The sequence below is a fragment of the Euprymna scolopes genome, chromosome 8, assembly GCF_053919585.1.
Source record: "Euprymna scolopes isolate OS-2025 chromosome 8, ASM5391958v1, whole genome shotgun sequence".
NCBI classification, from domain to species: domain Eukaryota; kingdom Metazoa; phylum Mollusca; class Cephalopoda; order Sepiida; family Sepiolidae; genus Euprymna; species Euprymna scolopes.
The window spans coordinates 161,635,686-161,660,490 of record NC_136489.1 but is presented as its reverse complement, the minus strand read 5'-3'; the positions used below and the strand labels follow the sequence as shown (position 1 = coordinate 161,660,490).

At 33.5% G+C, this 24,805-nt stretch overlaps 1 protein-coding gene across 1 annotated transcript in view; it reads right to left on the bottom strand.

Moving 5' to 3' along the window:
- Positions 1-24,805, bottom strand: part of LOC145283966 (multidrug resistance-associated protein 1-like) — a 145,987-nt gene that overhangs the window by 60,222 nt on the left and 60,960 nt on the right. Inside the window, exons 7-12 of the mRNA XM_080133064.1 lie at positions 17,976-18,104; positions 14,079-14,300; positions 10,322-10,499; positions 6,877-7,197; positions 3,924-4,061; positions 1,528-1,674 (exon numbers count right to left, since the gene is read on the bottom strand). Coding sequence (XP_079989190.1) covers positions 1,528-1,674; positions 3,924-4,061; positions 6,877-7,197; positions 10,322-10,499; positions 14,079-14,300; positions 17,976-18,104 — 1,135 coding nt within the window. The remainder of the gene's footprint in view (positions 1-1,527; positions 1,675-3,923; positions 4,062-6,876; positions 7,198-10,321; positions 10,500-14,078; positions 14,301-17,975; positions 18,105-24,805) is intronic.

The window sequence follows — 24,805 nt, the reverse complement described above, 5'->3', positions numbered from 1 at the left end:
ACATAACTTAAAGTGTTATCACACCAGCTCATACTTAACACAAGGAAACCGCCATATTTCACGACCACGCAGGCACAGTCATGAAACAGAAACAGACAAAACTCCAGTGGCCTCCCACATACCAGACAAACATTTAAAGCATCAAGAAACAATTGTAAGAGTGTAGTAACTAGGGCTAGGACAACAGCATATTCTTTTCATTGTTTTGACTCGAATGTGTATCCATTGATATATAATGATTTTATGTAGAGTGATGTGGCTCTCGATTGATTAACTGTGTCGGATATATATTCAAGAGTCAAAACAAAAAAGAATATTCTGTTGTCATAAGCCTAGTAATCTCTAGAGCTGAGACAACAGCATATTTTCTTTTCATTGTTTCGCTTTAAGTGTGTATCTGTGGATAACGTATATGCTTGTAAATAGAGTGATGTGGTTCTCGGTTGATTAACTGTGTCGGATATTTACTCAATAGTCAAAAAATAAAAAAAAAAATGAAAAGAATATGCTGTTGTCCTAGCCCTAGTAATAATTACAGTTAAAAGTAGGTATACAGAGATGATCAGAAAACACATTGAGTCGCAGAAATTAGGAACTTACGAATTCTAGAAAATCTAGAATAAGTTAGTGATATCACTTACATGGCAATGGATAAGGCTAAACTGTTTGCCCAGTGGCCTTACACCCCACCTTGGAGTCCAAACCACTACCCCCACCCACAAAATTCTCACTATAGTCACAATAAATACTCGTTCCCATGTCCTGCATAACATACAAAAAAAAATAAAAAATAAAAAAATCATGACCTTCAAAGCATGTGGGCCTGATCTTATCTCTATTAAAACAAAAAATTGGTACTGGTGTATATCTCAGTGTTTGCTCGGCTTTGCCGGAACATGTCAACAGCCGGATTATGTAGAGCCTCACCGATAAAATCAGAACTACGCAAAAAAAAAAAAAAAAAAAAAAAAAAATAGCAAAATGAATAAATGTAGAAACCAAAAAACTATTGTAATTTAGTGTTTTATTTTATTATTATTTTATTTTTTTTAAATAACTGTCAAGAAAATGTTAGAAGCAAAAACTAATTTAGGGGAGGGAGGAGTCAAATTTTAAGTTAAATGTTTTTAAAAGTTCAAAGAAAATTCTTTTAAAATAATAACTATCAAGAATGTTAAAAGCAAAAACTAATTTTTGTAGAGGGGGGGGCAAATTTTAAGTAAATGTTTAAAAAAAAGTTCAAAAGAAAATTTGTTTTTATTATAAAATTGTAATTCAGTTTGCTGCATTGCAATTGGCTGATTGGCACGTTACATCAGACAGCAGCTAAATGCGAACTGCTGCTTGTCATCATCCTGCTGTTGATGTCATGTTCCGGCCAAAGCTGAGAAAACGCTGAGATACGTTTGGTTCACAATATGCACCAGGACAAAAAAAAAATCAAAAAGAGTACGTGTAAAAAAAAAACTTCATGATTAATTGGAAAAAATGATCCAAATGTTATAGAAGTTTGATAAGTGAGCTTACTTGAATGAGAAATGGAATTGCCATAGGAAGCATGTTGATAGGCAATTTGAGGATGTTGAAGAGGGAAAGAGAAACAAATGCCGTCTTGGCATCAATATAATGGTCATCTTTCAACAAGACGTAAGTGGCAAAAGTTGCTACGGTCACCTGAAATTAGAAATTAAAGACAAAACTTATTTCAAGGAAAAAATATTAATAAAGAGTAAAAAGGCTAAACAAAAAAACAAGACAGAACTTTCAATAAAGAGAAATTAAATTTAAAAAAAAATTTAATCTGAAAAGTTTGGAATTCTTAGATTTAAGAACTTTACAGAGAGCTTGCACGTTAAAAACATGCATGACTCTAGAATTGTTCAGATCATCTTTGGAAAAAGTGAAAAATTTATTTTCAAAATCTTTTGATTTTCATATATATATATATATATATTTTCATATATATATATATATATATATCTCAAACATGCTATCAGTATCTAAAACAAACAAGATATAAAAATCTAAAACTAAGGAATTAAAAAAAAATGTCAATAAATATAAATGCAAGAATTTATTTATTGATATTCAATTATTTTTTTATTGTTGATTAAAAGGTCGTCATTGCAAACAAATATTCATGTTTATTGGAAAAATATGCTTTTCCAATTTTGTTTCACCGTTTAATTTATACCAAACCTTTTATTAATGAAGCTCGATGTACGTTAAATTTAACTACAGAGCATATACAAATAGATGACAAAACGGCTACATCCCAAATTATGTTATTCATCTTACCATTTGTTTTTCAACATGTCGAAACGTTCTCTTTTTGACAGCGCCTGTTTTGTAATGCAGAAACAATCACAAATATGGCAATTTTAAATATTTTCAGAAAAAATAAATAAAAATAACTATAAGAATATGGGGCATGATCACATGAATCTGAAAAATCCAATATATTAATATCTAAATAATAAATACCGTACTTTGGAGTAATTGCACCAAGGCCGGGGTAATTGCGCCAAAAAGTGCTCTTTTGGCAGCCACGCATATAAAAAGCACTCTTTTTTTTAGATGACACAATTACCTCGGTTTTGGCGCAATTACCCCAAAGTATGGAATTATTTTGAAATAATAAAAAATTACAGAAGATATTTTTAGTGTGATTAAAACAATAGGGAAACTTAATATTAATATGGAAAATAATGCTTGAATGGATCTAATATAACACGATGCGAATATTCTTTGGATTTTTTTTTTTTTTTTATTTGTATGATCATGTCCACTTTTCTTTTTTAAGTTAAAATAGTTCCTATTTTTCTGATGAGTCAGTGCGGAAAATATTTAAAGTTGACATAATTATATGATTGTTTCTGCACAATGAAACAGGTGCTGTAAAAAAAAAAAAAAAAAAAAAAAATGACGTTTTGACATGTTGAAAGAAATAAATGGTAAGGCCACGATTATGGTTTTGATGTGGTTTCAAATAAGAGTCACATCATGCCACCTCACATCTTCAAAGTCGGCTTGAAACTCAATACCAAAGTGTACCTGGATGTGCTGAAGAGTGTGGTGATCCCCTGATATAACCAGGTGGCTACTGGCAGACTGTGTGGCAACAGGATTTGTACCCTGTTCTCACTGGCCTCCCCTGACTTGTACCTGTAGGACTACTGTGTTTGGCCATACATCGAGAACATCAACATGACCTTCCACAACACCAAAGTCAGCCTGATCACTGCCATCCGAGTATTCGCTGAGCTCCCGCTTGTTGAAAAGGCATGCTCCCAGTTCTAGACCCGTATCGAGGTGGTGATTGAGGCTGAAGATGGCTATATTGAAGCTCTACTACATAATCAAGTTACCTGAATTGATTTTTTCAATGAAAATTTTAAAATAAAGCTGTAGTGTTGTAGTGTAGAGCTATAAGGCGACAATATTATTGTTCTACCCTGTAATTTTGTTAGCATGTAAAACGCCGTTTATTTTAAATATTTATCACAGTGAAATAATTGTATTATATACACTTTTATGCAAATACATTTCACCACAGAATATTCGATAGGTTTTATGCTCAGCAACCAGAAAATGTTGAACTTGTTTAAGCTTTAAAGTTGCTAACAGTTTACTATCAAACAATGCAAATAAGAAATTTTTAAATTAAATTTGAATTTTTTTTTTTTTTTTTTTAAATTAAAATTTAGGTACTTGAGCACTTTCGCCACTGTGCTGAAATAACATTTTGAAAGCCATTCTTATCATGGGAGGGGGTGTTTTGTAAGTATTTTGTGTTTTCACTTAAAAAAAAAAAAAAAAAATTTGTGAAGCTTGAATTTAACCTGAAAACATCTATTTAAAAATATTACAGTGGCAAAAGTGCACAAGCACCAAAATTTTTTTTTTTTTTAATGAAAACTCACAATGAATGGTGCACACTGCCAGCAGAAGGCACTAACAGCATTAAGATATGCAGCTTTTCGAAGAACTGACAATTCTTTATCCCTGATATCCAGGACTTTTTTCTCCATAGACCCTTCCCATGCATACAGTTTAAGGATCTGGAAAGAAAAAAAAAAAAATTAACATTAATTTTTAACTTTAACTGTAAAAACTATCAACATGTATATTTCTTGGATGAATTGTTATTAATTTTGATTTATTTTAATCTTAAACTAGTCTACATGTTTTTTGGTTCCCCCCAACAAATTCACCCTTGTCCGTTCGCACTTTTCTCAATAACTGCACCTTGGAATTTAAAAAAAATTTTGCACAAGCATTAAACATAAGAGTAAAAAAAGTAGCAGAACAAATGTTTGGGTTAAAATGGCTAAAATTGACACTTACTTTGATGCTTTGGATTTTATAAAACTTTCTGAAAAGTTGTAACTAACTGATTTCTATATAATTTTGTTTGTCTATAAACTCTTTGGTATGCCCCAGAGGCTCTTTTACAACAAATAAAAACACTCCATTTTTTTTTTTTTTTTTTTTTAAAACTATTTTACCATATTTGTTCCAAATTTTTTGTGTATATCTATTTAGCAGTTTTGCATGGTGCTGAGCTCAAAAATTTAAATATGTTAAGGCCTCGGGGACTTTTGGAGCTAAATGGGGGGGGGGGTGATGAACTTAGTCATTTCTTTTTTTTTTTTTTGCATGGTGCAGAACTCAAATTTACATATGTTAAGGCCTAAAACTGCACCATTTGTTCATTTTCACCAGGGTTTGATATCCCCTGGGGATATTTGGGGCTAAATGGCGGGAGATGATGAACTTGGTCATTTTTTTAATGCCTTGTTCACTGTGACCTCACGGGGGACCATGCATGCTTCACTTGTTTTTTTACTATCAACGTAAATAAGATAATCTATTAAATTTAAATGCTTTAGACTAAGCATTTTAAAATTCAAGTTTATTCTGATAAAAGTACTTTCCAAATTGATTCTCTTTCACTTATTTATTAAAGAATTGCTGCTAAAATAAATATTTTATAAGATTTTCTTCATTCCTCACAAATATAGTGTTCATTTTTTAAAAGATATCACAACTTAGCAATAGCAAAAATAGTAAGGATTGAACTATCAAACTCCAAAAGATCGTCACTTATCTGACGATTATATTTTATTGCGATACTATGATATATTAATTGTGAAGTACCTGAGCCCTGTAAAGCAACTGTAGACTAGTTTGAGAAAAGAAAAGGCAAATTCGGTCATCAATTGAGTGAAAAAATAAAAGCATAGAAGTTAAAGCACTCTCCAGAAACAAAAGAACGGCGTCTTAAAGTAGTAATCTATGAAATTTGCACTTATTCAATTGATTCTTAAAACATTTTTCTTTCATTCGTTAATGAATAAAGGCGTAAGTGAGGAAAACATTCGATTTGTAAAGATCAAGACTTCATAAGCACTCAAGAAACAAAACGACAGTGCCATTAAAACGACAGCGCCATTAAAACAAGAAAAAAAAATTAATGTTTTCCTTTCATCACTCATTCGTTAATGAATAAAGAGGACAAGGGTATAACCAAAAAAAATACTCAATTGAGAAAAACTAATTTGTAAAGAAGTTCAAGATTTCCATTTGGTAGAGCATTGAATCTTTCATTTTGAACTTCTACCAAATAGTTGTACAAGTAACGCTGAACTTTATTGCAAGCAACTTGATGTATTGCAATAAGCTGGCTAAAAAGAAGCCAAGTCTTGTTTGAAAATTGGGTACTTGTACAGTTTAATCAAGACATTAAAAAATGAAAATATCAAAAAAAAGTTTAAATTGTACATATCCATTATGGAATGAAGTTCTCCAAAAAAATTTTCACTTAATTTCATCAAGTATTTTTTGTTTTACAGCAAAAAAACACTTATGATACTGAGCAAAAGGTTCGATTTTTAAGAAAAGCTAGAATTAAAGATGGGAAGGGAGTGTCAGCACTTTAAATTGAGTTATCTCCCTGTGGCATTTCTAAACTCCAAACAAAAATTTAAAAAAATCCAAGATATCTGCCTTCATAAAAATGTGTTTGCTGTAAAAAAAAAAAAAAAAAAATCAGATCTTCAGTTCAAAACGGATACGTACAATATAACCTTTTTTGCGATATTTTAATTTTTTGACGTCTTGATTAAACTGTGCAAGCACCGAAAATTGTTTCAACAAGACAGTACAAAAGAAAGATCAGATTAAAGAATTAGCTAGTAAAAGTCCTGCCACATCCAGATAACAGTTGAAATGTTGATCAGACTACGGTCTATTCCAATCAATACAGCATAGGCCAATAAGAGTTCTTTTGATATGATTAAAGCCTGTAAAGAATTCTTTGATTCAAAATCAAAAATTTGTCACTTCCAAACCAAATTCAAAATTTGAAGTTTGTTATGTGGATAATGCTGGTTTTTATTTAGAACAGTTTTTTTGTTTTTTTTTTAACAAATTCGCCTATTTTATAAGGGGAAGTTGTTTGAATGTCCAAGTCCAAAACTAGTAACTAAAGACTTATAATTATTTTTTCTCTATCAGCATTGCCTTAGATGTATGAAGTAAAATTTAGAAAAGAAATATTAACATTTAAAAAAGATAGCTAAAGTAAATGAATTACAATGTTTTTTTCCCCCCAGAACATTAAACAAGAGAGTAGGTCAGAGATGAAAGAGAGGACTGAAAAGAACGAAGTGATAGAGGATAGGGAAAGAGAAAAACAAAGAGATGGCTTGAGAAAGAGAAATGTCTTGATATAAAAGATGTTAAACTTTTTTAAGGCTCTGGGCAACGCCAAGTAGTCCTACTAGCGTATAATAAATCATGGCACACAAGCAACTTGGTTAAAAAAGACAAGATACTCCCTCACCCCCAAAAAAAGAGAAAAATGATGCTTACTTTCATGCCCCCTAGTACTTCGTTCATAAGTCGAAGACGACTGTCTTTAAACAACATTTGTGTGACCTGGTATGTACGAGTTTTTGCGGTCGTGAAGATGTTGACAGGAATGAGAAGAACCATCACAGCCAAACCAGATAGCGTGGCAACACCGACCTCCTGCCAGAGGAGATAAGTACAAAGGATCATCTGAAGGGGAGCCGACCAGACGACATAAAGATAAACCGTACAATTCTGGATGCGTTCACAATCGATGGACATCAAATTTACAATTTCTCCAACAGTTGATTTAGATCGAGATTCTGCATTTATTATTAAAGCCTTGCAAAAAAATAAAAAATAAAAATAAAAATATAAAACTGTACTGACATGCAGAAGTTCAAGTGCAACGTGAATCAACATCTTGCTGCCCAAATCCCTACATAGTACCCCAGTAGTTGTTTCCCCTGATAGTAGCCCCCTACACCTAAGTGGCAATGTGCCTTGTTTGGGGTAAAAATGTAATAAAAAAAAAATATATATATATATATATATATATATATATATATATAAATATATATAAATAGATAGAAAACAAAATTATTAAAATAAAAAATATTTAAATTTCAGTATTACCATTAAGATGTATTTACAAAATCTCTACACGGTGGAACGATGAAATTGCTGCCCTAGAAAAAAACAAATGATTCCATTTCCATTTGATAAAAACCGTTTTTTGTTGTAGACCATCTACTAGTAAGAGCAATAGTAGCCTTCAATCACGTCTGAAAGTGACAATGTTTAACAAGCGAGATCAGAGATGTGCCGCTGTATAACTCATGCTCGCTACCGATCCAAGTTATGGCAACAGGACCATTGCCAACACCCTCAAAATGTAAATCTGGATGATTCCGCGCTTGAGAGCACAGCTCAACATTTCCGGCTATGGTTATGGTCTTTGGTGTGGTTTCAAGTGAGGGCCACATCATGCAATCTCACATCTTCGAAGTCTGTTTGAAAGAACACCAAACTGTACCTGGATGTGCTGAAGAGTGTGGTGATCCCCTGGTGCAATCAGGTAACCGCTGCCAGACCCTGCATATAGCAGCATGACTCAGTGCCGGCTCAAGTCCAAAGAGACTCAGTCTTGGCTTCAGAAGTAGTGCTACAACTTTGTGCCCTTCTCTCACTAGCCATTCCTCTTTCACTGACCTGAACCTGCTGGATTACTTTGTTTGATCGCACATCGAGAGCACGACCAACATATCCTCTCATAATACCAAAGTCAGTGTGATTACCAGTATTCGCAAAGTTCCAGCCAGTGCTTGTAGAAGAGGCATGCTCCCAGTTCTGAATCTGTATCAAGGCAGTAATTGAGGTTGAAGACAACTACATTGAATAGATGTCAGCTCTACTACATAATCAAGTTACCTGAATTGATTTTTTCAATAAAATTTTTTAAATAAAGCTGTAGTGTTTTCTTTAGGGTGACAAACTTATTCAACTCTGTACTATATACAAAATACTGTCTGCATGTGTGTAAGTTCATTCCCTATGGACTCCAAAATGGCTGGGCAGACTTTTTCGAAGTTTCACACAAATGTACTTTGTTTCTGCGAGTGTTGTTAGGTTTTGTATTGGAATGCCTCGGATAAGTTAAAAATCAGTAATAAAAAATCCGATTAAAGTAGAAATAGTCCAATTTTGACCAAAGTTAACATCCTTATACAACCTAACATCACAAATGGATTTGTAAAGTTTTATCACCACACAAGCAGAAGGGCCTGGCACATAAAATCAATAGTAGATTTTTGATAAGACAGGCACGCGTTCGAAATGAATGTTTCTGTTTAAAGCACAATTGAACCACAATACTTGAATTTTAATTCAAGCCATTATATATAAAAATAATTTTATAAAATCAACAGTAGGTTCTTTACAGTGCACTGTAGACCAATGTATTGTGGATTAAGTCACTGAAGCTTCCTTTCAGTGGGTTTCTGAATAGAGCAGGTAATGAATTGATTGGATTGAAAAATGAGCAATTTCACCGATTTTGATATCAAAGTATTAGAAGTGTGGAACATTTGCTGATTCTCATTTAATTCTGGGCAATGTTTGGTCTCCATGCTAGCATATACATAGTTTATGATGAAAATAATTCCACTGGCCTACTTCCCAGTTGAATACAACATGGTAGCCTTCAAGTCCAATATAAACAAGTTTTTATTGAGGTGTACCCATAAATAATCAAATTCTACCCAATTTACACCATGAACGATTACTGCACTACCACCTTACATTCATTAACCCTTATCCTCGAATAGCATTCAGGTTTTGATAAGTGATGACTCCCAAGAAAAAAAAAAAAAAAACTTGATTTATGTAAAATGATCACAAACTTGTCAAGCAGCAAACCTTTTCACCCCCATCATTCTCATTATGTACAATAATTTATGGAGAAATAGCCGATTAAATCCATTAACAAATAAATGCTTAACAAATAAATGCTTAACAAATAAATGCTTAACAAATAAATGCTTAACAAATAAATGCTTAACAAATAAATGCTTAACAAATAAATGCTTAACAAATAAATGCTTAACAAATAAATGCTTAACAAATAAATGCTTAACAAATAAATGCTTAACAAATAAATGCTTAACAAATAAATGCTTAACAAATAAATGCTTAACAAATAAATGCTTAACAAATAAATGCTTAACAAATAAATGCTTAACAAATAAATGCTTAACAAATAAATGCTTAACAAATAAATGCTTAACAAATAAATGCTTAACAAATAAATGCTTAACAAATAAATGCTTAACAAATAAATGCTTAACAAATAAATGCTTAACAAATAAATGCTTAACAAATAAATGCTTAACAAATAAATGCTTAACAAATAAATGCTTAACAAATAAATGCTTAACAAATAAATGCTTAACAAATAAATGCTTAACAAATAAATGCTTAACAAATAAATGCTTAACAAATAAATGCTTAACAAATAAATGCTTAACAAATAAATGCTTAACAAATAAATGCTTAACAAATAAATGCTTAACAAATAAATGCTTAACAAATAAATGCTTAACAAATAAATGCTTAACAAATAAATGCTTAACAAATAAATGCTTAACAAATAAATGCTTAACAAATAAATGCTTAACAAATAAATGCTTAACAAATAAATGCTTAACAAATAAATGCTTAACAAATAAATGCTTAACAAATAAATGCTTAACAAATAAATGCTTAACAAATAAATGCTTAACAAATAAATGCTTAACAAATAAATGCTTGTCCTATTTCCGAAATTTTTTTTCAAGAATTCACATAATATAAAAATGCAAATTTTATAACATTACAAAATAGCTTACAACATTGTTTTTATTCTTATAGTCAAACATTTTCTTTTGCAAGAATGAAAAGAAAAAAAATTTTTTTTTTTTTTTCTTACTTTTTGATATACTGTATTAATCAAAGATGATTTGAGATTCATTCCCAAAGCAAATGACCAATAAAAATGCTGATGGTAAAATAAGGATTGCATCAAAGAAGTGAGAAAAAGGCCAAGAATCAGAACGTAACCTTTCCATTCAGGCTCACTTTCAGATTCAACATGCGTTATCAAAGCACTGGAAAAAAAAAAAAAAAAAAAAGAAAAGGAAATTAGAATTAAATATCATTTATTTACAAATACATTCTTTACCTGAAGACAATATATATAACACCTGCTCATGACTCAATGGGTCACAACCACTATATCTATTCTACTTTGAATACATTTAAAAATGCATAAACTAACATACTTGAAGACATTCTTCTTATATAAATAAAAATGTATCTTCACTTTTCTATCAAAACATTATCGACTATCCTCATAACATTATCGACCATCCTCATAACATTATCGACCATCCTCATAACATTATCGACCATCCTCATAACATTATCGACCATCCTCATAACATTATCGACCATCCTCATAACATTATCGACCATCCTCATAACATTAGCGACCATCCTCATAACATTATCGACCATCCTCATAACATTAGCGACCATCCTCATAACATTATCGACCATCCTCATAACATTATCGACCATCCTCATAACATTATCGACCATCCTCAGTGTTTATTCTTTGATCAAAGTATTATTCTTTATTCTTATATATGCGACACGTCTCACAGATTTCTGACAAGAGTTCATGACATGTTTACGTAAGAGAGAATAAGCAAAGGGTTATGGCTACCACGTTCCCCGGACTTGTAATGTGATTTTTATCTTTGGGGGACTTTAAAGCAAAAAGTGTTTTTCAAATCTGTAGTGTGAACAATTCACGCATACACAATCATGAAACAGTTAGCAAACAAAAATCCTACAACTCCCACATACCAATTTTTCAATTTTGACCACCTTGACAGCCCTTTTCCAAATGAAAACCTGATTTAAAAATTTTTTTTTCCACATGTCTGAATACTCTACATACCAAATTTCAAGTCATCCCATAAGTTCTGCCCGAATTTTTACCTTTGTTTTTAAACTATTGAACAAAACTTAAAAAATATTGTGTAATTTTTTACATTTTTATGTTTACATGCATTTTAACCGATTACATTTTTTTATAGAAGGATAAAATTTAAAGTTGCTTGATTACAACCCTAACATGGAAGTTCCTAAGAATCATTTGAGGCATATACTGCTTTATGAATTCAAGAAAGGAAACTCAGCAGCCAAAGCGGCTAAAAATATTCCACTTTGAAGTGTTACCACCTAATGCAACAATTAGATCACATCTACTGTCAGCAATTAGAGCGTTTGAACCAAACTTTGAGGGAAAAAAGACCTGTTCTAGTGAATCGAAAAGGGGTGATGTTTCATCAGGACAATACACGACCCCACATAGCAAGAATCACCTCACAAAAGATCGAAGAACCTGGTTGTGAGAAAATGCATTCAACCTCTTCTCCTGGTCTTGCTCCTTCAGACTACAATTTCTTTTGTAGTTTACAAAACCATTTGGAAGGAAGAGCTTTTGTAACACAGAAAGATGTTGAAACTGACATTTGTAAGTTCTTCGAATCAAAGCCAAAAGGATTTTCCTTTGATGGAATTAATAAACTTGTTAATAGATGGAAGGAAGTCATAGATAATCAGGGAAAGTATATTAATGATTAAATATAGTGATGATTAAATATAGTGATGATTAAATATAGTGATGATTAAATATAGTGATGATTAAATATAGTGATGATTAAATATAGTGATGATTAAATATAGTGATGATTAAATATAGTGATGATTAAATATAGTGATGATTAAATATAGTGATGATTAAATATAGTGATGATTAAATATAGTGATGATTAAATATAGTGATGATTAAATATAGTGATGATTAAATATAGTGATGATTAAATATAGTGATGATTAAATATAGTGATGATTAAATATAGTGATGATTAAATATAGTGATGATTAAATATAGTGATGATTAAATATAGTGATGATTAAATATAGTGATGATTAAATATAGTGATGATTAAATATATTGATGTTTAAAGCTTTAATAAAATGTAACATTTGGTCATTACTTTTCTTTAATCATAAATTAGGACAGAACTTATGATCTGATAGGTTGAGAAGTGTTTTCACACACATTCTCACTTTTATAAATTCATAGATTGTATCTACTTTGGATTGCTAGCAAACAAAAGTAATACTACTTACTATAAGGAGAGTAAACTTAATTTTTTCTACTATTCATTTAGAACTTTATTATCCGAGTGTTATTTTGACTGCATAATTTACAATTGATATTTTGGGTTTAATTTTCAGTGTTTTTCTTATCTACACAGTGTCTTTAAATTTTTTAGTTATTTTTAGCTCCAAATTAAACAGTTATTTAAATAGAGATGCGATTAAAAAAAAAAAAAAAAAATTAATAAAACAGTATGTATTTTTATAAATTTTGTTAATACTTTTTCAAACATTTAGGTTTTGTTTTTTGTTTTTTTCAAATATTATATAAACATTTGTAATGATGCATAAGTTTTTTTAAACCTACATAATCTATTACAAAGTTTTTATCCATTATTTATTTAATTGCATATCTTTTCAAATAACTTTATTTAAGTTAATGTTATATTTTGTCGTACTATTTAAATATTTTAATATATTTACAAAAACATGAAAAAAATACTATGAATGTGTCACAGCTTTAGCAGTTTAAAAAAGGTGAATATGCAACAGAAAATAGTTTAACAGTTAAAAAATGTGAATGTTTCGCATGTTGAAAACACTAAATTCAAACACAAGTACAAATAGATCACACAGGTTTAAATAAAACTAACTATTAAAAAAAAAGAAAAAAACTAAATGTTTGAAAAAATATATTAACAAAAAATTTTTTTAAATATATATTTTAGCAATTTTTTTTATTTAATCGCATATCTTTTATGTGATTAAAGAATAAAAAAAAATAATCGATAAAAAGTTTACATTTATTATAAGGGGACAAAAAAAAAAAAAAAAAAAATATATAATTGAAAATTGTATCGATTTTGTGCTTCCATACCTAAATTGAGATGCGTGAGAGAACTTCCGGTGTGTTTAAAAGTTAGTGTCTCCCTTTATGCACCGTTAAAAATGTTTAAAGCTCTACCTATTATTGAGCACTTTTGAAAAATAGATATCCGTTTAAAGTTCATTTTATAAACATATTTGAACTTGCTTATCGACTTAAATATACGAGGATCGTTCCAAAAGTAAGCCTTTGTTTTTTTATTCCGCCCGAATGGATCAAATGAGATTGCAAATTGCATTGTTATGATGACTCAAATTATGCATTCATGACCTGAAAATTTCATCTCTGTTGCAGATATTGACGGTGTGAGACTAAGAAAGCAATAAATGCCATGGGCATGCATCAGAAGTAGAGAGGAGTCATTGAATTCCTGGCAAAAGTGTATTGAGAATGGTGGTGACTATGTAGAAAAATAAATTCTGAAGCACAAAAAGGTGCTCATTTTAATGGTAGCACTTCTGTCTTTGTAGCTCTTCAATTTTTTGAGTTAAAAAAATTGGAAAAAAAGAAAAGAAAAGGAGGGCTTCACTTTTGTAACAAATCTCGTATATTTATTTTTGAAGAAAAAAGGTGATAAAATATGTATGCAAAAAAAAAAATAAAAAAATAAATAAAAAAAACTTACCTTAGAATGACTGGATTAACAAACTGCAGCAAATCATAAATTAATTTGAGAAATTGAGCAAAAAGCAAGTCTGACCAATAAGTTTTAAAGACTGCCATGAACAAAGATGGCAACCGTTTCTTCTCATCTTTTTGTGGTCGGGTTTCTGTGTACATCGGCTGCGTCCCATCACCAAGTAAGTGCGCCTGTTCTGTATATCGAGATTCTGCAGCTTTCTTTTTTCTATTAAGATAAATACAAAAGTATCTAGGTAAGTAGCCATGCTTAAATCCTTCAGCAATAATCAAAGGGAGATAACTCTTTAAGGTAATGAAGTTCAGGTATTCCCCATCCTCGGCCCACAAAATCAACGCAGATTATACCATTCCCGCAATGATCTGGTCCCTGTTCTGTTTTAATTCTGTACAGTTCTAGGATGTACACACTCCCAGGCCTTGCCTTCTTTCAGAAAGGGGTTAGTTTATTGTTAATCGCCCGATACGCCCTTACTGTGAAATACCAATAGGGCTGCCCAGGCACTTTTTTGCAGGTCAAAGTGACCGTATTCTGAGATACTGACTTCTCAATCCCACTTTCCGACCTAGTGTCAGTTTTTGCAGTGGGGAAAGAACTAAAACCCCTTGGCCCCTTTTATCTGCTCATCAGGGCCACTTTCAAGATTGCGGTCTGACCATCGAGATGCACCAATGTAAAGTAAATCATTCGGAACGCTTAAATAAACCATCTCTTGCATGTTATGTTTCTGATAATTTGTATTAATTGGATTATTCAGACTACCTCCATCGTCAGTGTTATTGTTTCTATTCAATTATGAGAATTTTACTTTCCGCAGCGTTATTGTCAGAAATATTTCTAAAGAAGTTACCTTTTACTAAGAGTTTTTAAAGAGAATTCCTTCGGCTAGATCTATAACTCTGGAATTATACTGGAGTTGAGATTGAATTCATTCTGTTGACAATCCAACAACTCCCGGGTTAGTGCGAAAATCACTTTTATAGAATGCCACCAAGTATTAGAACCTATCTTGAAAGGTAGGAGACCTATTTTTCTGTTATACTGTTAATGCAGATTTTTATAAAAGAAAATCTTTCTGAAATGATAGATAAGACCTTATATATATATATATATATATATATATATATATATATAATTGAACACCCGGTGTTGCCTGGTCATACAATACACTTAAACATGATATTTTAATTTATGCACATTACATATGTATTATAGAATCAATCCTCTATTGAATATTATACGGGTGGCCCACTTAAAAATAGCCCAATCTCTAATCTTTCCCTTATTGACCAACTGACGCCACAAGACAAAATGCAATTCTTTTTCTAAAAAGATGGCGCTACATGCCACACGTCTCACAGATCACTGACACGAGTTCATGACATGTTTACAGAAGAGAGAACAATAAGCAAAGGGTTATGGCCATCACGTTCCTCGGACTTGTGATATGATTTTTATCTTTGGTGGACTTTAAAATAAAATGTTTATGCAAATATTCCTCACAATCTAGATCAACTAAAGAAGAACATTAGAACGCTATCAAGAGTATCACCAGAGATGATCTACAGGCAGTATCTGGAAACGTTAAACGTGCCCAGAAATGCATAAATGTCAACGGGGGAGCACTTCCAGCATCTTTTATAACATTACAAGTAATTTAAACAATGAAAGAATGTTCTTCTTCTCTACTACATTATCTGGGCTAATTTTCTGTGGGCCACTCTGTACATTAAGCAAATTGCGCATGTCGCCAACTGCGATTCTGAAGATCCGAGGCAGCTGATGGAAGACAGGGAAGTCTGGAGAAAGTCACATTGGCAAGGAGCCTAGCCAGATAGAATAGTATATAGAAATTATTATTAGACGACGTTTTTATTCTAGAGTTGGAGCTTTTTAAATTTAAGGTGCACGAGTTAAGTGTTTGAGCTACTGACTCCATCGTCTTGAGAATATGTGTGATCGCTAAAGTTACTAATGCAAACTGAAATGCACTAAGTTCACATTTGGTCAGATCTATATCATTCATCAATGATTGGAAAAGGTATGGACCCTCCACTTACCAACCAAAATTATAGGTAAAATAAGTGTCTCCATTGAGAACAATAAGCAAAAGGTTATGGCCATTACATTCCCTGGACTTGTTATCACGTAATTTTGATATTTTGGGACTTAAAAACAAAAGTTTATGCTAAAAATCGTCACAATCTAGACCAACAAAAGGAGCCAGTTACCAACACTATCAGGAGAATCACCAGAGAAGATCTCCAGGAAGTATCCGCAAACGTTAAAAGTGCCCAGAAATGAATAGATGTCAACAGGGCACACTTCCAGCATATTTTATAACACTACAAGTAATTTAAAGAATAAAAGAATGTTCCTCCTCTCTACTACATTTTCTGGGCTAATTTCAAGTGGACTACTCTTTATATTATGAGGAATAATTTGCCTGGTGGACTAATTCACAAAAAAAAAAAATAGTGATAAAGTTGTTCAAATTCTGTGTTTGCTTACAATATCACGTCAGCAGATATTTGGGTTGATGAACTTAAAAATAGTCTTTCTTCGCTTTTAGACAAAAAAGAATTTTTGCAAGGGAATATTATTACACTGGTGTAACCTTGGCTGGTGTAACGTAAAATATTCCCTTGTAAAAATTTTTTATCTATAAGAAAGACTACTTTTTTTTCGATCATATGAATTTCTGTACAAAACATATCTAAGAACACTGCCAGACATAAATTATCTTTGTGTGAAATTCGTGAAAGATAGGTCCCAAAACAGCTAAGCCTACAAAGGAACTCACACACACACTGTGACTTATATAATAGTAGATACTCTACTCTTCTGATGAGAAGCATAAGACTTTGAAATGCCACAGTATAAAGAGTTCCTTTTTACCCAAATTAATGTATACACCTATGAAATAAATGCATAAATCTATCTTTCTCTCATATATATATATATATATATAGTCTTTGAAGTTTTTAACCTTTAAAACTATACAAAATAATTTTTTATCATTCGTTAGATCGTTAGAAAACCATCTAGTCAGTAAGTCATTTAATCACCTGCAATCACTGCATCAACTCGCTCTCGAATTTACTATAATACCAATAATTTATTTTTCAAGGGATCATCAGTTGTTTACCATGAAACACTGTTTCGGGGATTTAAAAACAAAACAGTATATTAAATCATGGCTCCCCAGCAGTATTGATCAAACACCACCACCCTTAATCTTAGGAAGAAGACATGTTACAAACACTTGATCCAATTTCCTACTCTTAATAACCTTTTCATAGTATAAAAATGAATTTCTTCCTGTGCGATTCATCAATTTCCACATTTAAAATGGATACATTTTTTTAATTTTTTAATTTATCAGTCTTGTATTTATAAGATTAGGATTAATCCATTTAACTACTTATCACCCCCACTATGATTAGTATTTAGTATATTTACATTCTTATTTAAAATTAGATATATAAAGGTTAAAAATATTTTTACATATATACATTTTTTTTTATTTTATTTTTATTTATTTATTTTTTTTATATAAATTTATTATATGTAATTATAAATACATTTTATACATTGCCAATATAGTTTTGGATTTCCTTTATTAATATAGTCTGGTTTATATATATATATATATATATATATATATATATATATATGAATTGGTGAAGAGAGAAAACGATGAAATGCTATCAACCCATTCATTGAAGTCTTGGTTTTTGTTAAAAAGATAAAGTCCTCATAAAAAAACAAATTACATTTTTTTTACCTGAACATAAAAAAGCTATTTAAAAACACTTCACTTTTTTTTTTCAATTACATTAATTAAATAATAAAAAAAAAATTAACAAATGAAGATTTTACCTGTTATTTTTTATTTCTACTTCCCAAATTCCTTTAAATTTAGGAAGGTTGTGAAAATGTCGCAAATTCTTAGGCAAGTCCCACACATCAGATTCTTCCAAAGACTTTTTGTAACCCGTATAGATCAATCTATTAAAAAGATTTAAAAGATTGTAAAAATTAGAAAAACAAAAAAGATACCATCACAAATGCATATTATTTTACTAAGCAAAAAAATAGATTTTCTCTTGCAAAAAGTAGTTCCTCACCAATCAAGAAATTATTGCAATAAAAATAATGATTTTATTAAACTGTTGGTGTATCATGCAAATTATGTGAATATCACTTAATAGTATTTGATCTTCACAACAAGCTATTTGAGTTGTAATTTGTCCCTGATAAACAGGCAAACTATTCAATTGAGAATTTTATTTTATTCCAAACAAGGCACAGTGTCAATTTAATGTAGAGAGCTACTATCAGGGACATAAGTTGCAGGGATACTATGTAGGGAGTTGAGCAGCAAGATGTCCATTCACATTACACTTGAACTTCTGCATGTCAGTACAGTTGAGAAACCAGAATCCTGGAAGCGAGTTCCAAAGTCTAACAGTTCTGAGGAAGAAACTATTTGAATAGAAGGCTTTCTTACATCTAGGGATCTGTGTAGGGGTGGGCTGGTTGTTTTATGGCATATCAACCCTTTTCGGGTTATTTAATGCCGAATCCAAAGATTTTGAAGAAAAATTTTTTTAATAGAATATATTTTTTGTTTTCATGACAGTTTCTATTTAACCCATAGTTGGGACCCTAACAGGTACTACCACTCCGGGTCAGAGTGGACCTGGGAGCAATGGTAATTAAACAGTGGCTCCACACTCCCCAAAGCCCACAAGCTGGGGCCTCACCACTGGATATAGTTTAAGGTCATATCCAGGACCCCCATTGAGGGACTTTTACCCTCTGCAGGGGGGCAGTCGGCGTATTCTAATGCCCCTTCGACAGGTCCGGTGTAGGGGTGGGATCTTGCTGCTTGTCCGGTTTGTCGGTGATATTTACATCAAGGGAGTACAAGTGCTTGTAGTTCATCAGAATTCACCATTGAAATACTCATAAAACAGGGATGGAACATTTCGTTGATAGGACGGAGGTTGAAGCTTAGATGACAGTTCAGGACTTATCAGGTTGGCGACCCATTTGAACCCTGTCCAGGAGCGAGAGACTAATCCAGGCGTATCAACCTTTTTCAAATTATTTAAGCTCAAATCCAGTAATCTTTGTCAAAGGTTTCTGTTTCAAATTATCTTATCGTGGTGTGCCAGCTCAGCACTCCCATTTTGGTCGACAGAGAAAAACACCTGACACTCCCAGAAATGTCTTGACCACATGTGCTAATAAAAAAAAAAAAAAATACCAACAATGGTTTTCAACGGCACTAGTTGAATTTCAGAAGACCCCCCCCCCCCCCGCTGTTCTCTTATATTGCAATTTCTTAAACGTCACTCGCAAAAATTCAGAAAGCGATCACGTTTTTGTTTAAACGGTTAATTAAAAAAAAAATAAATAAAAAAGTCTTTTGGGACGCTGATATCAAAGCTAAAAGTCTTTTCAAATCAGTTTGCACACTGGAGACGAATGCGTGTTCGAGATAAGTGTATTTTAATTTTTATGTTTAATTTCTAATATTAATAACTACATTCTATTTCAGTACTTAATTTATATTTTTATCTCCTGATTGTTTTATTTTATGATAGCGTTTTCTCGTCATAAATGTTTATTATATCTACCATGTTGATTGCATGAACAGATTAGGAAATTGTATTCATTGTTAATTCGTGAGAGGTGAATTACCATTGTTCCCTTTAAAAAACACGCCAGTTAGACTTTTAAGTACAATATTAATAGATTTTTTTTTTTTTTAAAGGAGAGTAGAGAACGTTTTGTGGAAGCGTTGTCGGCAGCTCCCGTTACTCTTGCTTCTTTGTCACTCAGTCCTCATTTTTTTAATGAGTGATTTTTCTGACAAAGGGAGAAGAAAAAGCTGTATTCTAGGTTGGAAGTATTTTGCGTGAACAGTCGACAGAGATGGCTGAAATTTTCTGTTCTATGTCTATCCTTGTAGCCATGTCACTAGTAAGGGTGCTGAAAGTAAACGTTTTATCTGGGCTGACGTTATCCGCCTGATAGTCAGGGACCCAAACCTTAGATTAACCACTAAGGAGGCTGTCCTATCAGCAGGCGCAAAGCACTGGGGCTGCTGTATTGCCATTTGGTGAGTGGATTCTGGACCATGCAGTAGTTTCTGGTGGGGCCTCTTGATGCCATACTAGTGGGTAATTGTTACGGCTTTACCTTATGTGCTACAAAAAAAAAAAAAAAAAAAAATTCTTTGTTACTTTTCTCTCTTTGTTTCCCTCTGTCCTGCTCTAAGCAAGTCTGACGACCTAGTCCACAAACTCCAAAATTCCATCATAAGTTTCAATAAAAAATACACGATTAAACCCGGATCTGAAACTTCCAAAGTAGACGACCCCCACTACCATGTCTCCTTCTCCAACATCAGGGGTCTACGTTCTAACCTTCCAGAGGTTGAAGCCCAATTACAGGAGACTAAACCAGACCTTTTATTTTTAAGCGAAACTGGAATTGGACAGACTATTTCCCTAAATGAGTTCGTAATTAAAGGATACTCTAACCTAACTTCCAAATCTGACACCCAAGATCGCCATGGGCATGGAATATGTGCCTATATAAAAGATGGCTTTCCATGTGGTAGGGACATCTCCAGAGAAGATCCTAACTTACCCTATATGTGCTTTCGATGATGAGGGGAGATTCTGTCATGATTTCTCCATTGCTTATGACCTCACTCGGATTGTTCACGAACCCACCCATGTGCCCGACAATGACGGCCAGTATGCGAGTCTCCTAGACCTTTTTCTCACAACTTGCCCTGAACTATGTTCAGTTTCCATTCTGTCTCCTCTTGGATCTTCCGACCACTCAGTTGTATCAATTAAGATAAAAATGAAATGTAATAAGTCCTCAGACGTACCTCTCCATCGTTCAGTATATCGATACACTATGGCTGACTGGGATAGTTTCCGTACATTTATATCGGATCTTCCTCTGCGTTCCATGTTTAAAAAGGATGTGTCGTCTATAATATCAGACCTGACGGAATGGTTAATTGTAGATATAGACAATTTCATACCCTTGAAAAAGTTCCAGCAAAAACCTAACAGCCAGCCATGGTTTTCTCCAGAATGTGCTGCTGCTATTGCGCACAGAAATCACTTTTTCCACTGCTTCCAACGTAATAGATGTATGGAAACTAAAGCCGCTTTCAGGACTGCCAGTAACCATTGTAAGAAAGTAATAAAAAACGCAAGAGAGTTGTATGCTCAGTCCATCAAGTCCAAAGTAGCTGTGCAGCGGCTTGGTGTCCACCAGTTTTAGCAAATTGCAAACAGAATCTATGGTCCCCCCTCGCCAAACTTTCACAAGAAACACTCGTCTAGCTGTAAACACTATCAATAATTTCCCCCACTCTTTATCTGTGCCTAAACCTAAACGTAGATTCCATGAACAAAGCTTCTTTCTTAGAACTGCACGCCTGTGGAATTGTCTTCCGTTTTCCTGCTTTCCGGCTGACTACAATATGGTTGTGTTCAAGTCTAAAGTAAATAAGTTCTTGATGAGCCGTTCCATATAAGTTATTAAATTTACCAAATTTTCATTACTAATGATTACTATATTGACCAATTTCTACTGTACACTCTTTAACCCTTATCCTTGAGTGGCCTCTGGGCCTTGATAATGTGGTGATGCCTTTGTAAATAAAAAAAAAAGAAAAAAAAAGAATCCTGAACAGAAGCGTGTGCTCTATCCCAACTATCATCAATGGACCGAAGTTAATCTCGTCAGCATCAGACAAAGCCAAACTCTTTGCCAAGAACTTTGCAGCCAATTCTACCCCTTGCGACCAAGGCTGCCAACCCCCAATATTTCCTCCTGTATCAGAAAACACACTATGTGATATACAAATATCTGTACGTGATGTTGCCAAGCTAATCAAAAACCTTGATTCCAGTAAAGCAACCGGCCCTGACAGTATTCCAATCATAGTACTCAAACTTCAACCAGAACTAGCACCCATACTTACAAAACTGTTTAAACGTTGTCTTAAGGAGAACTGCTTCCCATCACCCTGGAAAATCTCATCAGTATGCCCTGTATTTAAGAATTCAGGTGATCGTTCATCCCCCTCTCAGTACAGGCCAATAAGTCTCCTGTGCGTCATGAGTAAGTTGCTGGAATCTGTGTTAAATAGAGAAGTAATCAACCATCTCAGCAAAAATAGTCTTAGTGACACACAATATGGTTTCCGTTCTGCTAGATCTACAGCAGATGTGCTTACAGTTATATCTCATAGGATTAGTGAATCTCTCGACAGAGGCAACCTTTCTAGGGCAATTGCTCGACATATCAAAGGCCTTTGATAGGGTATGGCATAAAGGTTTACTTCACAAGATCTCCAGCTATGGTATAGCTGGAAATGTCTTCTCAATTATTAAATCATTTCTTTCTGATGGGTTCATAAGAGTAGTAGTTGATGGGCAAAAATCAGAAGCTAACAGTATAAATGCTGGAGTCCCTCAGGGGTCCATCCTGGGCCCAACTCTTTTCCTGATCTACATTAATGATCTTCCAAATCACATCCTTACATCATTCGTAGACATTTTTGCTGACGACACTACCATCTATGGTAGCACATCTAAGACAGTAAACGACCAAGTTCTCTCCAATTCTCTCTCCTCTGATCTTGATCACGTTGTACAATGGGGAAAGGAGTGGCTCATTACTTTTAATGCATCTAAAACCAAGCTTCTATCTTTACATCAACGTTCTGATCCCCATCTGGCATCAATTAAAATGAATGGCTCTAGTCTTGGGGAGGCCTGAAGTTTTGACAGGCTTCTGGGCTTGACCTTTACTCCTGATCTTAAATGGAATACGTACATCAAATCTGTTGCCAAGGCCGCTGGAAAAATGGTCAGATCCTTCTATCGATCCAGTAGATATCTCACTGCTGATGCAATTCTCTATCTATATAAGAGCCAGATATGTCCAAGGATGGAATACTGTTGCCACATATGGGCAGGAGCTGCTAGAAAAGACTTGTCCTGCCTTGATAGGGTTCAAAATAGACTTCGTGGCCTGGTGGGAGATGTCCTTTTCTCTTTGCTGCAACCTCTATCTCACAGAAGAGATGTTGCGAGTTTGTCTCTGCTTTATCGTTATTTTCATGTTCGACTGAGCTTCAATCTATGGTCCCCCCCCCCCTCGCCAAACTTTCACAAGAAACACTAGACTAGCTGAAAACGTTATCAATAATTTTCCCCACTATCTGTGCCTAAACCTAAACACAGATTCCATGATCAAAGCTTCTTTCTTAGAACTGCATGCCTGTGGAATTGTCTTCCGTTTTCCTGCTTTCCAGCTGTCCATAATATGGTTGTCTTCAAGTCCAACGTGAACAAGTTTCTGATGAGCCGTTCCACTTAAGTTAGCAAATTTACCGAACTTCCATTACTATCGATTACTATATTGTCCTTTTGACTACTCTACACTCTTTAACCCTTATCCTTGAGTGGCCTATCGGCCTTGATAAGTGGTGACGCCTATGGAAAAAAAAAAAAAAAAAAAAAAAACCCACAAAATTCAATTTTTCGCAACAAAAATAAAACTACTTTTAAACGAAAGCTTAAATAAATACTGACAATAAACGCTACATACATATTTGCTGGTCAGAAATTCCGTCTACAATTAGTTACAGCACTCACTTTTCAGACTCCGGCCAAAGCTAGGAGCATCCAAAATCCAGATTTGACTCAGCAGATCCAGTTACCATGGGGACCAGGGGAACACAGCAGTACCCAAACAGCCTTTTCAGGGCTACTCAAACTCATTATGTAAATCAAAAACTACCTGTGGGATACACATTCTACTCTACTATCAAGGCCCGAAAGCCACTCAGGGATAAGGGTTATTGCAAATACAGTACGTTAGTGTGGAGATTTAATGAAGTGTTTTCTTAAGGGGGTGGTTCATTAGGAATTTTTCTACGTTAGACTTGACATCCAGGTTGTAGTCAGGTGGGAAGCAGGCAGACTGAACAGTTCCACAGGCGTGCAGTTCTTAGAAAGCTTTGTTCATGGAATCTACGTTTTGATTTAGGCACAGATAAAGAGTGGAGAAAATTATTGAGCGTGGTTTCAGCTAGACGGGTGTTTTTCTTGAAAGATTGGCGAGGGGGGGACCAGAGATTGGAGTTCAGACGAGCACCTGCCATGGAAATAACGATGAAACAAGGATAGGCTCGCAACGTCTCTTCTGTGGGAGAAAGGTTGCAGGAAAGAGAAAAGGGCATCCCCCACTAAGCCACAAAATTCCAACACTTCCAGTTACCAGCTCCTGCAGCCCACTGACGTCCTGCTACCCGCTCCTGTACCCAATGACATCCAGTTACCAGTTCCTACCTAAAGGATTAAAGAATTTCAATCTTGAATCCATTACCATACATTTTATGATTTATTTCTTGGTAAAAGTAAAACAATTCACATCGTCTTTAACCAAACATCTGTGTGCCATTCTTTGCTATCGTAGTTACCTCTTTGCCTTGTGTTTACTTTAGTTGTATGGTCGATTGGCACCTTCACATGCCTATCAACCTCGGGTATGGTCGATTGGCACCTTCACATGCCTATCACCCTCGGGTATGGTCGATTGGCACCTTCACATGCCTATCACCCTCGGGTATGGTCGATTGGCACCTTCACATGCCTATC